Source organism: Zeugodacus cucurbitae, chromosome 4, assembly GCF_028554725.1.
Source record: "Zeugodacus cucurbitae isolate PBARC_wt_2022May chromosome 4, idZeuCucr1.2, whole genome shotgun sequence".
NCBI lineage: Eukaryota > Metazoa > Arthropoda > Insecta > Diptera > Tephritidae > Zeugodacus > Zeugodacus cucurbitae.
The window spans coordinates 6,248,277-6,264,693 of NC_071669.1; the positions used below are offsets into that span (position 1 = coordinate 6,248,277).

General features: G+C 36.6%; 1 protein-coding gene across 2 annotated transcripts; it reads left to right on the plus strand.

Moving 5' to 3' along the window:
- Window positions 1–442: 442 nt before the first annotated feature.
- LOC105221526 (uncharacterized) lies at window positions 443–11,818 on the plus strand. Of its 2 annotated transcripts, XM_054229377.1 has the most exons (11): window positions 472–514; window positions 641–728; window positions 819–888; window positions 1,058–1,213; window positions 1,858–2,116; window positions 2,683–3,281; window positions 3,349–5,206; window positions 5,283–5,650; window positions 5,719–6,389; window positions 8,418–10,662; window positions 10,743–11,818. In XM_054229377.1, exons 3-11 carry the CDS (start codon window positions 835–837, stop codon window positions 11,634–11,636), a joined length of 7,104 nt encoding a protein of 2,367 aa, XP_054085352.1. In that variant the 5' UTR covers window positions 472–514; window positions 641–728; window positions 819–834; the 3' UTR covers window positions 11,637–11,818. The 2 variants fall into 2 exon arrangements, with proteins under 2 accessions (XP_011196887.2, XP_054085352.1); XM_011198585.3 differs by having other exon boundaries at window positions 443–728; window positions 1,058–1,198.
- Window positions 11,819–16,417: the final 4,599 nt, after the last annotated feature.

The following is a 16,417-nucleotide window of genomic DNA, read 5'->3' on the forward strand; positions in this document are numbered from 1 at the left end:
AAAGGCTGTATTGTTAGCCATCACTGTACAGCGTTGCCGTACAACTATACCCTATATGTACATAACTATCTAACAGTTTGCATGAATGGAAGTTGTTAGCCTGATCCATATCTTCACGACTATACTTCTTTTTTTTCATTTTTAAATCACTTTCAGTATATTTGTTTAAAAGAAAACACTGCAAATTATATAAACCAGTTAAAACCATTTACATTTCTCCGCTTCCATCTCTTGTTCTTTTTTCACATGACGCACTCGTATATACGTACTTCAGAGACAGCTGATAGTTTCTTTCTCTTTGAGAGAAGCCGGTTCTTATATTCACATCATTTCTCTTTTTATTTTCGCTTACTGGGTAGTCAGAATTTTTGCTTATGATATTTGACATTTGGTCAATTTGGAAAGATATGGCAAATAGCATATGGTAAAGAAGAAGAGCATAACAAAAAGGAATTGAGTGAAACATTTCAAAACTAAAAATTTGTTGGTGGAGTGTGTAGAACATAACTTCGATGTAAATTTTCAATTGAATTAAACAATTCTTTTACTGTCAGAAAATTTTGTAGAAACCGCACATTTGTTGAATAAATGTTATAATTACATTTGAAAAATTTCGTAATATTAATTAATAATTCGATAGGGCATAGAGGAAGCGTTAATGGTCACTAATAAATGAAACCGAACGCAGAAGTGAATTAGGAAGTAAAAGAGCAAAAATTACAAGCCAGGTCAGTGTCTTCAAAAAGGAAGAATCTGCACTTATATTAGCATATAATTTAAAATGTGAATTTACTAATGCAATGTCATTTGTGCAATAGCTATAAAACAAAGGTTATGGCTCCAGTGAAAAATATATCCACGGTTCAGGTCACAAAGGAAACAGAAATGGTAAGGTGAAGTAATTTAGAGCAGGACTACAACCCTGCAATTTGGTAAATATATATACATACACATTTACATATACAAATTATTTGCAGGAAAATTATAAACTACATAGCTCCTTACGCTATTAGCAAACTTAAATTGATATTGTAATTTATAATATTATCTCTTATAGCAAAAAAGTAAACAAACATTAATGCAACAACAACTACACAAAAGATCACATAGATCTACACAAAGACACCGCATTAACTCGGGCGTGAATGGTAGTGGCGGAACAGCAGGAACATCTCCAGATTTCTGTGTACGGTGGCAGGTAAATAGCAATAATGTAAGTTTATATGAGTTTTTTTGTCGTATTTGAATTAAATATGAATAATTTAGCTTTGTAAACGTTACCATTCTTTGCTTTTAAGTAATTATTCACGCATAGTAGTATCTATAGTTTTTGAAGTGAAGTAAAATTATTCTAAATTATTACTAAATAAAATTTTATATACTGCTCAATTTCCTAACTAGTCTACTTCCACATTTCTTCCGTCAAATAAATTTAATTCTCTCATTAAAATGTATCGTTGGGTATGCAGTGGTCCTAACAAAAATATAAACAAAATTCATAAGAGCAATGCAAATATCAACTCAAACAGAGAAATTTTAAATGTTTTTTTTTCTGCTTAATATTGTTAGCCTAAGAGATTTGAGTTTCCACAAAGTCTCGCGATTTAGTATCGATTTGGACACGAACGTGTCAATACGAATAGACCATCTGCATCGAATCCTCACGATTTCGTTTTGTAATTGTGCAAAGCACATGTAAAAATACACACATCGAATCTTTGAACTTTCAAAAATAGCCGAAATTCACTTTGCATAGTTAAGAGTATTTAGTTGTTCACAATTGAGTCATTCAAAGTGTCATTGATATTAATTTGCTGTGCGCTTTTAATAGTTTGGTGTTTTACACTCTATTTAAAGGATTACGCAGTAACAAGCAATCGACCGACAAGTCGTGGTGCAACTGTGAAAACGCATAAAGCAACAGCAGCCACTAGCGGTGAAACTGAATCAGCACTTCCAAAAGGAAGCAATCGAAATTGTAATATTAGTAATAATAATAATAATACAAGTACTGCCGCAGCGGATGTGCAGAGAAAAAGACAACATAGTCCAGAGAAACAAACGGCACGTATAAACGGACATATAACTGGTAATCATTGCGACATAAGCAAAATTGGTAAGTTATTGTTATACTTAATAGTATTAATTTGGTATGAAATATGTGTATTTAAATTTATTTTACTTAACTTAAATTTAATTTTTTTTTTAATTTTATTTGTTTTTACCTGTTTGTACGTCGTATATAAATTCGAACACGAGTAGCGACTAGCGCATTTCTAAAAATAGTATCTAATTTTAGTTTTCCGCAATGTCTTTTTCTTTCGTATACATTTTCCCTTCTCTTGACAGCCTAAAGAAAATAAATGAAAAATTATTAATTTTGTGGTTCTTCTCCAAACCAAACTGATCAGTGATCATAATTATCTCAAATTAGGAATCTTTATTTCAACTTTGCATGTCATATAAACTGAATTTTTTAACTTAAATGTAGACCATGGCAAATGCATGCGCGCGTTACGAAATATATTATAGACTCGTAAAGATGATGATTCATTGCTCCAGAGCATGCTAAAAATAATACTTTATGTAAACATCCTGTTAAAAAGAAATTAATTATTTTTACATTTTTTATTATATGTATGTACATTTCGTAGAGTAATAATAATGAAATTCAATTTTTAGAAGCAGAGCAAAATACAAAACCACCACCGGCATTACATACTACAGCGTTAGTACCAAAGTCATCAGAACGTGTTTTAAGAGAAGCTAGTAACTCAAAAGAAACTAACTCGGCACAAATACAAAAAATTGTACAGGAACCACATACGATTTTAAAAGCAAGACAAAATTCAATTGTAAAATTAACCAAAGCGAGTAAGACTCCGTTGTTGCCGGTTAGACTATTGAATTTGGGCCCCAGCATAAGTGCAACACAAACACAAACAACTGCTGCTTTGTCAACAGCTATTGCAAGAGCGTTGCCTGCGACAAATCCCACACAAACTCCTTTTGGAAGTGAAGGCGTTAATGTTGAGTCAATATTACTACAACGTTTACAATTGATTAAGCATTTTTTGAACGTGACTGCGCCGACAATTACTTGCCTCAATCAGCGTTTAACAAATCAGAACGAAGATATAACACCAAAAGCAAGCGTAGCCAATTTAACTGAACAACAAAATTTACCTAAGACGTTAATGGTATTTGAAAATAAAAGCGAAAGTATGGATCGTGAAGTTGTAGTGAACTCAGCAAGTCTGGAGGATGTCGCTCTGAGTGAGGTATGTAGCTAAACTGACATATACATATATGTAACTAAACTAATAAAATTGTATTTTATTCTCACAGTTGAGCGATAATCGTGCGCAATCTATTCAATCGTTGCACAGCGTTGAAACCCCTACACCCGATACTTCACCCAGTTTCGATGAATTGCAACAACGTTTGGAGACTTCGAATCGCAACATACAAAATATGCAAGAGCAACAGCAACAACTCTTGCGTTTGCAAAATGCCGCCAAACAGCATTTGAGTGAAATGGAACATTTGCGTCAACAAGCGGGTACTTTAAGTTTTGGTTCTAACCAACTAAACGGTACGTCAAATGCTGATGGCACACCCGAATATGAGTCCATCGATCAAGTGCATTCAGACATGGCAACATTAGTTGGGCGCATGAAGAATCTCACGACATTCATACAAAATCAGAATGAGTTAAGCAATATTCTGGGTGATGACGGACCAGAAATCCTAGCCGAACAGGAGGCGCTGCAACGTAAACTGGAATCCTTACGTGCGCAACGTGATGATATGCGTTCATTGGTGAGTGAATTGCAGGATATTAATCGTAATGCCGAACGTAGATGCGCTATGGGTACGAGGGAAGCTGAAGACGAAGCGACTGTTAGCGAGAAACCGGTGGTGAATAAAATATCACAAGAGCGCGAAGTAGCAACAACTTCCAATGGTGCGCGTATTGTGCCGGTCACTTATACGCGTAATGTGCCCATAAAACTTGCGAATGGTGGCGCAACTGAAGCAGCTGGAAATGCGCACAACGCTAATGAGGATGATGATGATGAGGATGGCGATGCGGAAGAAAAGGCGGCCACTGCCATGCTTATACAACAGAAAGTTGCCGACATAGAAACGATGCGCAAGCAATTGCAACGCCTGAAGGACATGATGGAGACTGTGAATGTAATAGAGGCGCGCACATCGCGTGATGTTAGTGATATTGGTCGTACACCACCACGTGAACTACGTTCACAATCACGTTCGACCGGCTCATCGTTTGATCGCGATTGTACACCTGTCTCCGTTATACCAACACATGCTGCTGGTAGTGCTGCTGACGTTGGCGATGATGTATATCTTACACGGAAAATGCGTATGATTAATGATGTAACCGCCGATTTACGTGCGCAGGCAGAAAGTTTGCAGGCCGAACGCGATCGTATAAAGGCCTTGAAAGCAGAAATCGTTATGCGTAAACAACAAGCTGCTGACGCGGCAAAACTTGGTGAAGATGCATTGAAGCGCAGCAGTTTAACACCAACACCCACACCACGCAGTCGTAAGCAACGTGAAATTGACACGCCCACACCACCGCCTGCAACAAATACCGAAAGCGATCAACTCAAGAAAGAATATGAGGCAAAGAAAAAAGAATTCGAAATTTTGTGTCAACGTCTACAGCAAGACGAAACTAGTGCGGCTACTATTGCGCCAGCTGGCATTAAAGAACCGCGCCGCCGCGATACTGTCTCCGAAGCCGATGATGAGGCAGATGCCGATGAAGAGCTCAATGATTCGGATTTCCCCACTTCGAATACGACTTCAACAGGACGTCAGTATTTTACGGCACCACAACAACAATCGACGCCTGCACAACAACATCGCGCTGCAGCAAAAGCTGCTGTAACTGCGCATACCTTGGCTGCTGGTGTGGCAACGGGAAAAGTTAATGGACACTGTCATCAAAGTCAAGGTCAACGTGTATCGGCCGGCACGCTAGGAAAGGAAGAAAGCTTTGATACGAATTTAACATCATCCACGGCAGGTGAGCGGCGCCACTCTACACTAGCCAATGCCAACAGCACCATGCAGGATGGCGGTTCTCTGGAAGCTGGCAGCGTACAATCGGGTAGTTCGCAATTCTCTATGCCACCACCAATGCCGGCTATGGGCGCTTGCAGCAGTTGGCGTAAGTCTTGTTTTTTTATAAAAATTACTTTTTTAATTATTTGTTATATTTTTAATAATTTATTTTAAAATAATAGCACCACTACCGCCAATGCCTAACACTTGGAATCCACAATTGTACTATGGTTTCGGCGCACCACCACATCCATTGGCAGCAACGCAACCGAACTCGGCAACAACACCTGTTGGTTTGCTGCCACAATCTGCCGTGAACAGCGAATGTATTTGTAGTGCGGCAAATAGTGCTGCTAATGCGCCCCTTGTTGCCGGACCAACGCCAACAACAAGTTCCACAAATACGGCTGCACAATTGGCCGCCGATCCGGTATTGTTACAGCAATTCGTGCAAACCCAACAAATGCTCATCAATTCTGTATGCCAATGCAATCAGATGTTGTGGCATCAGCAACGTGAAATCGATGCTTTGAATAACACAATACATGTGGTAAGTAGACAACCGATTTATTTATATTTTTTAACTATTTTTTATTATAAAAATATCACAATTTTTAGTTACAAGAACGTCTACTTGCATTAACCGGCAATGTCAACGCTATACCACTCACTGATTTGCCCTACTCTTTGCGTGCCGAATCGGTGCCACCGCCCGGCATAACAACCGGCACATTGCCAAACAATCTCTACTTGAGCAGCTCAAATCGTGCGCAATCCGAGCAACCAACGCTCTTCATGCCCGGCCTGACTACGACTACACGTAACAGTGCATTCTCCAATTATCAACGTCTCCAGCAACAACAATATCAACAACGTGGACACATCGCAACAGCTTTTAGCAGTGAAACACAACACAGCAACCTAGCGGCAGCAAGCAGTACCAACGCCGCACTTTATAACACCTTAAATAATGCCACACCACAACCACCCAATCAGGGGGCATCAGCACATTACAACAATGAAGTGCCGCAATCGCCACCATTACAGGGTAATGCCGCCGGACCAGGCCCGATTTTTATGCATCATCATAATAATGCCATACACCAGAACAATGCTAATTTGCGTACACAAAATCACTATGCTAACAATTTGCATCAACAGCAGCATCTGCAACAGCAACAGCAACAACAGCACGGTCATAGTAACGTCAATATTGGCGGTGGTAATACGCTTAATAATCAAGTGCCACCGGGTAATCGCGCCAACAATTATTGGGACAATTTTCGAAGGTAATTTCGTTGCATTGAAGTAGAAAATTCATTTGCAAACAATTCTCACTTTAAATTATAAATTACAAGGTAGTAGTTAACTATATCAATGGTACTGGTACTGGGTTTATACTTTATACTTTATTAACGTTATTGTGGTGCAATGCATTTTACATTTTGTTCGCCAACTTTTGAACATTTGTAACTTGCTGCTAGGGAACTTTTGGTTATGCATTGTATCACATACTTCTGTAATCTATTGCGCTGTTCTAAACAAATTTCCGTCTAAAGAAAACTTGAAAGAAAAATTCTTCAAATTCGCATTATGAAATTATATATAAAACTATATCAAACGTATTTCTTACTATTAGCACCTATTAGTTCATTTTCTTATTAGTTATATATATAAAAATTATATATTTTGTTATTGCCGACTTTTTTATTGTATAAAATTTAGTTCATTTATTATCTTATCGATTATTTCAATAAAAAATGTGCAGCACATTTGCATACAATTATATTTCATTTTCCAAAAGAAAAGCATTCAATGCAGGTGTGGGTAAGTTGACGCTTGCACATTGAGGGTTTAATTTGTTATATTTTATTAACTAACAGCATAGCTATTGCGAAGTATTTTTCTATGAATATTTGTAATATTTTTAATAATAATAATAATTATAATAATATTTTACGCTTCTATTAGACTAAAAAAATCTTTTAAGTTGAGTTCTAGCTTTAAAAAACAAATTGAATACTAACTTTTATATTATATTAAATGGTAACTTAGTTTTTGCATGCAAAATGTTCATACTAGCGTATAGACCTGGCTTTCACTTCACCTTGTATAATATACCACATTTGCAATATTTCAGTTCACCAAGCTTTATTTGAAACTTTTTTCGAATTTCGAAATTAACAAAAAATAAGAATATTTTATGGTTTTCAATATTTAATATTATGTATTTACGATAATAACAAATCTAATTATGTTTAACATACTATAAGTATTCCTAAAGAATAACTGCAGTTTGTATATGTATAATATGGTACCTAGTCAATGACATTGCCACTTTAACCCATTCGATCCCATTGTACTCGCTTGGGTAAAAAAAATATTTTTTTCTGTACCCAAAAAATTCTCATTTTTTCGTGTCTCGACTACCCTTAACCCATTCGATCAAATTGTACTCGCAAATTGTACTCGACAATCATTTTTTAAACAAACAAAAAAAATACAAAAAAAAATCATTTCATTTTTTACCCAAGCGAGTACAATTGGATCGAATGGGTTAAGAGGTTAGGGGTAGTCAGAGACAAGAAAAAAGGAGAATTTTAAGAAAATGAGAAAAAAAGTATAATTTTAAAGTTATAGCTGTTTGTTTTGACCCAGTTCCAAAAATAAAGGTTCTTGCGGTGACTATCATAAGTACTTGGAGATTCATCTAAAATCAATCGGATAAGAAAAATTAGTTTTACAAATAGATAATCCTTTTTAATTTTAAATTTAAATTTTTTTTTCAAAAATTAACAAGATGGCCTCATGAATTTTTTTCTAGATTTTCGGGAAAAAATAAACAGTTAATTGGTCTTAAAAAGTCGAAATTCTTGAAAAAATCTTCGATCTGCCCCAGAATTATTATGTATTTTAATAAAAGCTTTTAAAAATTCATTAAAATTTACTGAGCGGTTTTCGTGTTACCGTTATCACCAGTTCAGAAAACATAGTTTTGAGAAAAAATCGCATTTGCATTTTCACCCGCGTGTTTTGGAGTGCCCGAGCGCTCTTTGTTATTTGTCGAATAACTCGAAAAGTAATTATTGGATCAACTTCAAATTTTCAGAGAATAGTTTTTAAGATATTAAACTTAACAAAAATGCAAAATTGATTTTTTGAAAATACTGACGCCTAACCCCTTATTAAATGCTTAAAAACTTGTATATTTCCTCTTTCGCTTGTTAAATCACTAATGCCACATGCTTATTTCAAATAACCAGCTTAAAAACAAATTGCAAATGCTTCTTTTCCATTTTTATTCATTTACAATTTAGCTATTCGCGCCAGAATTTACTTTCGACTAATTCGAATAAGAGCAACGAGGAGCAGCAGCAACAAAACCAACAACAACACCAACATCAACTATATCTACAACAACGCGTTATCGAACAAACTGAGACCGGTGCTGCTCCCGCGCAATATCGTGCCCAACTGCCGCCCCCACACCGCTCGGTAACAACATTGCCTGCTGCGCTGACAACCAGTAACTTGCAGCAGTTACAGCGGCAACAACAGCAACGCGAAGAAGCTGCGCAGCAACGACAACAACAACGCGCAACACAAACTCAACAAACACAGATGTATCGCTCCGTCGACGGTAACAACAGCAATAGTTGCAACAATTTGAATTTCGAACGCAATGCGAATGATAATAAGTATACGCGCACGCTGCAGCGCTCACATATCAATCGCTATCAGCAGCAGCAACAACAACAAAATGTCGGACTTACAAATTCATTGTACACCAATCACAACAACTTATACCAATCATCGTGGTTACCGCCTGCCGGCGCTGCTGCGGCTGGCACCAATTGCGGCGAAGTTAATACCGATGCCGACAATGTGGATATTGATGTTTACGATACGTACAATATCATTGACAGCGATTTGGCCGCACCCTATGCACACTTGAGCAGCAACATGGGTTCGAATTCCAGCAACATGTTGCGCAACATGAACGTCAACTTCGGCAATAGTCCGCATTATCAGCGCAATAAGTTGTTGACCAAGCCGAATTGTCGCGGCGCCGAAGCTATGGATCAACACAATCCGAATAGAATGCAGCAAGAGCAGCAAGAGCAGCAGCAGCAACAACAACACCAACGTATGTTGTCACAGCAACAGTTGGTACTACGCTCACAACAACAGCTCGATCCGTCCACACCGCCCACTTTACGCAACATGGCGGATTTCACACAAGCGCGCCATCTAGATTTGTTGCCAGCCTCGGTTAGCGAAGCGGTGGCCACAGCGGAGGCACAGCTACGCAATCGCGAACGCGTCGATTTATTACTACGTACAGTGACCGCTGATGATAACGACGCCATCAATGTTTTGCCCACAACAGTGCGTGGCAATACAACAACCAACTATAACTCGCCCTACATGCCAAACACGAATGGTTTGCAGTTACTGGACGCCAATGAGATCGTTAATCATACGCCGAATATAAATAATGAAAATGCTGAACGTGAGGTGGATACAGAAGGCGAAGCCGGTGGCGATTTGAATGTGGACATGGATGTGTTGAACGACGAGGAGGACGACGATACCACATCAGAAGAGATTAAACGGAATCTACTCGTGAATGCTTTAAAGAATGATAAATTCACAACCAAATTCTATGAATCCATAAAAGAAGATGTTTTCCGGCGTCTAGAACGCATGCTGTTGGAGAAGGAGTCAGCTGAGAGTAATTGTGAGCGCAGTGGTGAACAAGTTTGTCAGGGTTTGGCCGCCGCAAATACTACCAGCGCTGCAGACGAGCATGAAGGTGCCAATGATTTATTGGGCGCATCTGGATTACCACGCGACCCAACACGCAAATTCAATTTGAATGCGCGCATGGGCAATCAACAGCAGCAACAGCGTTTGCAACAGTATAATCAACAACAAAATACATTAACATTATCAGGCGCTGCACGTGCGCCACCAACAAACTCGTATGCGATCAAACAAGAATCCAATGATGATGACCTTGCCGCGGAGGATGATCAACATGCCTTCCCAGCAGCCGACGTAGTTAACGCCTATGTGAACAACCAACGGCAAGCAGCTGCTTTGCAAGAGAACGCGGAAGAGGACGAGTATGGTGCAAATAATGCCGACACAGAGAGCAACAAAGCGGACAATGAGGATGCGGCAGCAGCAGCGTTAGTGGAGGCAGTAGTGGACGTCAATAACATAGGTCACATGCCAACACAAGAATCGCAAATACAGCAAGCAAGGGAAAGCGAACAACCGGAGGAGGATGATATGCGCTACCACAATAGCAACAATGTAATTAATAATATCGCAGTAAGTGATGCTGCCATGCTTAGTCAGGCACAACAACGTAAAGTGTCGGGAAACAACGGTCGTACCGTTGATAATGCAGTGCCCACTTGGCGGCAAAATGTGTTTAGTCAAGCGGAAACAAATATTAATAACAAATCGACAACAACAAACAGCAATAAACCCAAAAATCGTGCGGATGCCCTGAATAACAGTGGCGCTGGCGGCGATGCGGAAGCAATGCCGGTTAGTATTTTATATAAGCAATGGAATGATTAGTATTTGTCATTAATTTAATATTAAATTTCATTTCACCCTTTTTGTAGGCCTCTCTCGTCGGCAGCAACATGCGTCCCACATATAGCACCGATCTGATCACATACATAATTACACGCATACACAATCAAACGCATGTGAACACGCAAATTAACGACACTGTGCTGGTGGAGATCGCCAAGTTGACCGCATGCGCAGTACAAAAGTTCGCACCGACGCTTGTGCATTATAAAACACACTCCACATCTTCGCCACACATTTCGCCCAAGAAGTTCTACATGCGAATTAAGAAGCTCTGCGCACCACGTCAACGTGACGAGTTCTTGCAATGGTATCGCAATTATTTGGAAAGTCTGTTTCCCGGCGCACGTGCTGAAGACGAGTGGCGACAAGGCGATGACTTAAGCTTAAGCGGCACTTCTGAGGCATCAAGCGCCAGTCTAGAATTGCCACGCCTACGCAACAAAATGGCAAATCAGCAGCAGGTGCGACTACAACAGCAACAGCAACAGAGAGCCAACAGCAATAAAGAGAATAACGACGAAGACTTGGCGGAAGCTGATCAAAATTCGGCAAATAGTAGCAATAATACCAGCAACATGCTGTTTGATAGCACATTCGCGGAACGTGGTCTGGCGACTAACGCATTAATGCACGACAATGAGTTGGAAAACAATGAGAATCCGGATGATAATGTTGGTAAACTTGAAAATGGCGGTGTGAAAGGCACCATTTCCGAGCAGTGTGACGATGTTGGTGCTGGTGCATACTGTTTGGTGCCACTATCAGCAGCTGCCATCGCTGCCGCCACAGTGACAGAAGAGGCTATAAATACGGCGTTGCAACAGCAAGATGCGCAACCGCATTATGCCGCAAACGGCGCTGAGGGCGGCGGTGGAGAAACGACGGAAACAGATTTCACTCCACACAATACCTACACCTAGTTAGCTGTATACGTTTATATGACGCTGCAGGTGGTCACCACCCTACTAATCCTTGCCACAATGCTTTCAACGTCTACGCTGTTGTCGGCAGCGCTGCTATTTGTATATGAATACTTGTGACTGAATTTGTTGCTCAAACAGTATTGAATATCTTGAATGTCTTTCAAAAATGGAAAAGAAAACTTTATAAAAAAAAAACAAATATAGATAGACTGTTTCCGTAGCCTAACAGGAAAACGCAAAAATTTAACGTTAATATCGGCTATTTGTGGAAAAAACATTAATTAATATAAATATATATGTGTATGTGTGCTTACATATATAATACTATTATATTTAATATATCGTCTGTCGTGATGTCGTCTAAATTTTAATGATTTCAAAATAAATTCATATATTTATTATAATTTTTTTAATACAAACACAGCTGTATGTTAGATTACATAATGCTGTGCCACAAAATTTCTTATACATTCCCCAACAAATTGTAATTAACTTTCGGTTTATGTTTACATAATAATATCACGTCACACACAGTACATGCGCGATTTCATATAGCTGTATTATATCCGTGTATGTAGTTAAAATGTCGTATATATGTAAATTTGAGCTTAAATAAATAAACTAAAAATTACTTCCATAAAAGTAACGATGTTTTATATTTTATACGATCGCAACATATTGCACAAAGAACAACTTAATGAAACTTGGTATACATATTTCCATGAGAAGGTTGGTGAAATCGAACCATTGCCATCCCCATAAAATGACGTTAACCGATAACCTAAATCCTACGATTAACCATTCCTACAAAGAGGGGATTTTTTAATTTACAAATTCGCCAATGTTGTTGTCGTGAAAATTCCCTTTCATATGACACCAAGATCACCAAAATCGGTTCAGGTTTACCGGAGTTATGGCCTTTCAAAGTGTTGTTGTGCTCCACTGCCCTTAGCTCTGCACGGCTGGGCAGCGCAGCGCAGCACAGCTGTGATTTTTTGTAAAGTTCTAATTTGCCGATTTCTACCAGGCGACCATAAATGTGCAGCAGGTGGATGCCGGAAAAAATTGCCTGGTACATGTAAATATGTATGGCAGCATAAATTAGTACATGTGCATACGTATGTATGCGGCCGGCGGGTTTATATAAGTGTGTAGATAGTATATATGGGTTAACGGACGTACCGAGGCCAACGGAAATGACCAAGGCGGAAGTGGTGGTACCGGAACCGGAAACGAACCAGACAACAACTCAAACCGGATATCAATTACCGGAAACGGAAGTCCGGCAAATGAAGCGGATATGGTATGGACGGAAGTGAAACATTAACCGGAAATAGTTATTTGAATTACTAAAGTTTACCCACTTCCGAAATTTTTGTTTCTCAAATATTTCCTGTTATCGGACTTCCACTTCCGCATTTCGGTGTCCGCCCTCATTGAACATCCGCTTCCTGTATCCGGTAATATGCATCCGGTTTAAGTTGGTGACAGTTGTATATCCGGTTCCGGTTACTTCATTTCCGTCATGTGCATTTCCTTTCCTCACAGTACATCCTTTGTCTCATATACATATATATTACATGCTCGTATTCATATACGCCCGGCGGCCGCATACATACATACGAGTACGTACGCACATATATGTATGAATAACTTTCTGTTGGCATACATATTTACATGTACCAGGCAATTTTTTTCCTGCTGCACATTTATGGTCGCCTGGTAGAAATCGGCAATTTGGAACTTTGCAAAAATCACAGTTTTTTGCGCTGCGCTGCCCAGCCGAGCAGAGCTAAGGGCAGTGGAGCACTACAACACTTTGAATGGCCATAACTCGGGTAAATCTGAACCGATTTTGATGATCTTGGTGTCATGAAAGGGAATTTCCACAGCTATATTACTAGCAAATCGATCGATATATTTCTACTTAAAGAACTAAATAAAGAAATATAAATAATAAATTTCTTCTTAAATAACTAAAATACGCGAATTGTATATCAGTCTAGCCATCCTTCTCCTAGCCTCAAAATAACCAATTGCGATATTCGATAATCCAGTATTTGAAGCATTTCATTTTCATTTAGAGAACATGTTGTTTGTGATATGTAGTTTGTGATGATGAACTGCCTTAAATATTTGGTTGATTGTAAACCATTCACAATGCCTGTGCTGGAAACGAGTTGTAACACTAAACTTTTTTTAGTTTTGCAGACAGCTGTGGGTTGTGTAAAGCCTTTGCGCCGTTAAAATTGCTTTAGTATAAAATGTTTGGTTACACCCGAATTTAGTCCTTCATTATTCGTTTTGATATAGATTTGAAAACATTGCTCATAAATATTATTTGCTTTTTCGCAGCAGCCGGCTTAAAACATGTTTTGTATTTCTCTCCATACGTTTACAAAGTTGTTTTGCTTTAATTAAAAAATATATTTAGACTTTATGCAACAACTACAGTGAAGCACTTACTTACCTTTACATAATTACCATACCAATAGCTGATTAAAAAAGGTATATTTAAAAATTTTAAAATTCTCTGGATAGTTTATATTTACTTTACATTTTAAGATTCAGTAATATACAAAGATTTAACTTTAATTTAGAAATTATCACAATAAATAACAACAAATAAAAAATAAAGTGTTCATCGAAATGTATCAACTAAGTGTAGGCATGCACATAGCTTAATAGTGTCATAATTACAATATATGTACGTATGTAAATGGTTAAGGTAAAGCGTACTAAATATATATATACACTAATAAATTGCTGGCATATTAATAATATATTCACAATAATCATTAGTTTTCTCTTTATTTTGTCTATAATATTCATTTAAACGTGTCAATCGTCAAATATACTCATAATCATGTAATAAAATGCACTTATTTATTGTTTACTATATTTTCGCATTTGTTGCTGTTCGCCGCTGGTTATAATTACAGTACATAAGCTTTTTTTTAACGTATTTATTTTGCAAGGCATTGTCATATAAGTAATAATAAAATATATTTAAATTATTTATATTTAAATACAAATGCGCGCTTTATTATGCCGTGCTGTACCAATAATCGCAGTTTTTAACAAAAATATTTACTTTATGGTTTTTTATTACACTTATTCTTTACTTAATATTGTTGCAATGCCGGAAATTATAATATGTTGCAAACTTATTTGGGGGGTACATTATGCTTTAAGGTATCTATGTAGTATTGTGCATTTCAATTCTGTCACAAAAGCAAAACAAATTAACGAATTATTTTAAGGAGGAAAGTTTAACTTTATTACTACCAGCAGCCGTTTGTTTTAAATCATAGAATTTCAATGCACTATAATTATACAGTTATGTGTTTATCATTTTTTTTAATGTCTGTTTTATTAATTTCATTATTTCATATTTTTAACTCAACTCTTGTTTGTTGTTTTCGTGCAACTTTTTTGTTTGTTTTAAGGAAATATTACCATTTTTATTGTTTTCCTTCTAAATTATTTGGCTTTTTGTACGGTTGATTACATATTAATATAGTGAATACAATTCATATATTCATATATATTATATACACTTCTCTTACTTTTTCGAAATCATATTTTATTTTCTCTGCATGCTGGAAGTTAAATTTCTTTGTAATGCAAAGTCTCACCACCATATGACGTCAAATTCCTAATATTTAGTTATTTTAGATTATATGACATGAAAAGTCTTAAGCGAGCGCTGTGCTTCGAAGACTTTGACAATGTAATGTTATTGCTTTTTTAATTTCACTATTTATTATGTGTTTTTTTTCTTATATTTATTTTATTAGACACATATACATATACATAGGTAAGTATTTGTGTACACAATTATTGATTTGATTTAAAAAATATTTAAATATTTTTGCATTACTTTTTTGCACTATTTTGCATTATTGATTTGATTTCAAAAATATTTGAATATTTTTGCATTACTCTTCCACACACAATCATTTTTGTTTATTATATATTTTTGTGTTTTCATTACTTCCTTGATATTTCGCTGCATTTTTCGCATAATTTTAAATTTTAAAATTTTTCAATTTTTCAATTTTTTCTTTGGGTTTGTGTTTCACTATGCAACAGAATTAAAGTGAACAATTCTTGATTTATACAGCAGCAAGTACCAGACGCTTATACTCGTATATGCATATTATAAAAGAAGAAAAATATATATATATATAAAAATAACATTGTTAAATAGTGAATCTCTTTACATTTGTATAAACAGTTATGAGCTTATGTACATAATGATACTTTACTATAATTTACTTTATTTTATGTAATTTTACTTTACGCATAAAATTTGCACGCTTGCCTGTCGACGCTTAAAACTATTAGAAATCTTACTGTTCATCTACACAACGATTTATTAAACCCAAAACAGTGTTTTATACATATATATGTATAATGTATTATTAATATATAAGTATATACTAATTTTGTTAAATATTTTGTTCTTTCTCCTACAATAATTAAGTTTTATGGTATTTATTCTAAGAAATTCTGTGTTCGATTTTTTTAATTGCTAGCTTATATTAAACTGCTTAACTAACTGTTAAACATTTGTTTGGTTTTGGTTTCTTTTGCATTTGCAGTTTTATAAGTATTTTTCACATAAGTAATTTATGTTTACGTTTTAATATACATAATTAGTATATTAATTTTTTTATTATACTTAATATACTAAAAATTTTTTACTTGTACATATATATATATTTTTTTTGATGATTTGTACCACTTACAATCAAACACTTTTAATATACGCG

Coding starts and splice junctions, on each gene's coding strand:
- LOC105221526 (XM_054229377.1), top strand. CDS start 835: ATGGCTCCAGTGAAAAATATATCCACGGTTCAGGTCACAAAGGAAACA. Junction 1,214..1,857: donor GGCAGGTAAATAGCAATAAT/GTAAGTTTATAT, acceptor CTCTATTTAAAG/GATTACGCAGTAACAAGCAA. Junction 10,663..10,742: donor GCGATGCGGAAGCAATGCCG/GTTAGTATTTTA, acceptor CCCTTTTTGTAG/GCCTCTCTCGTCGGCAGCAA.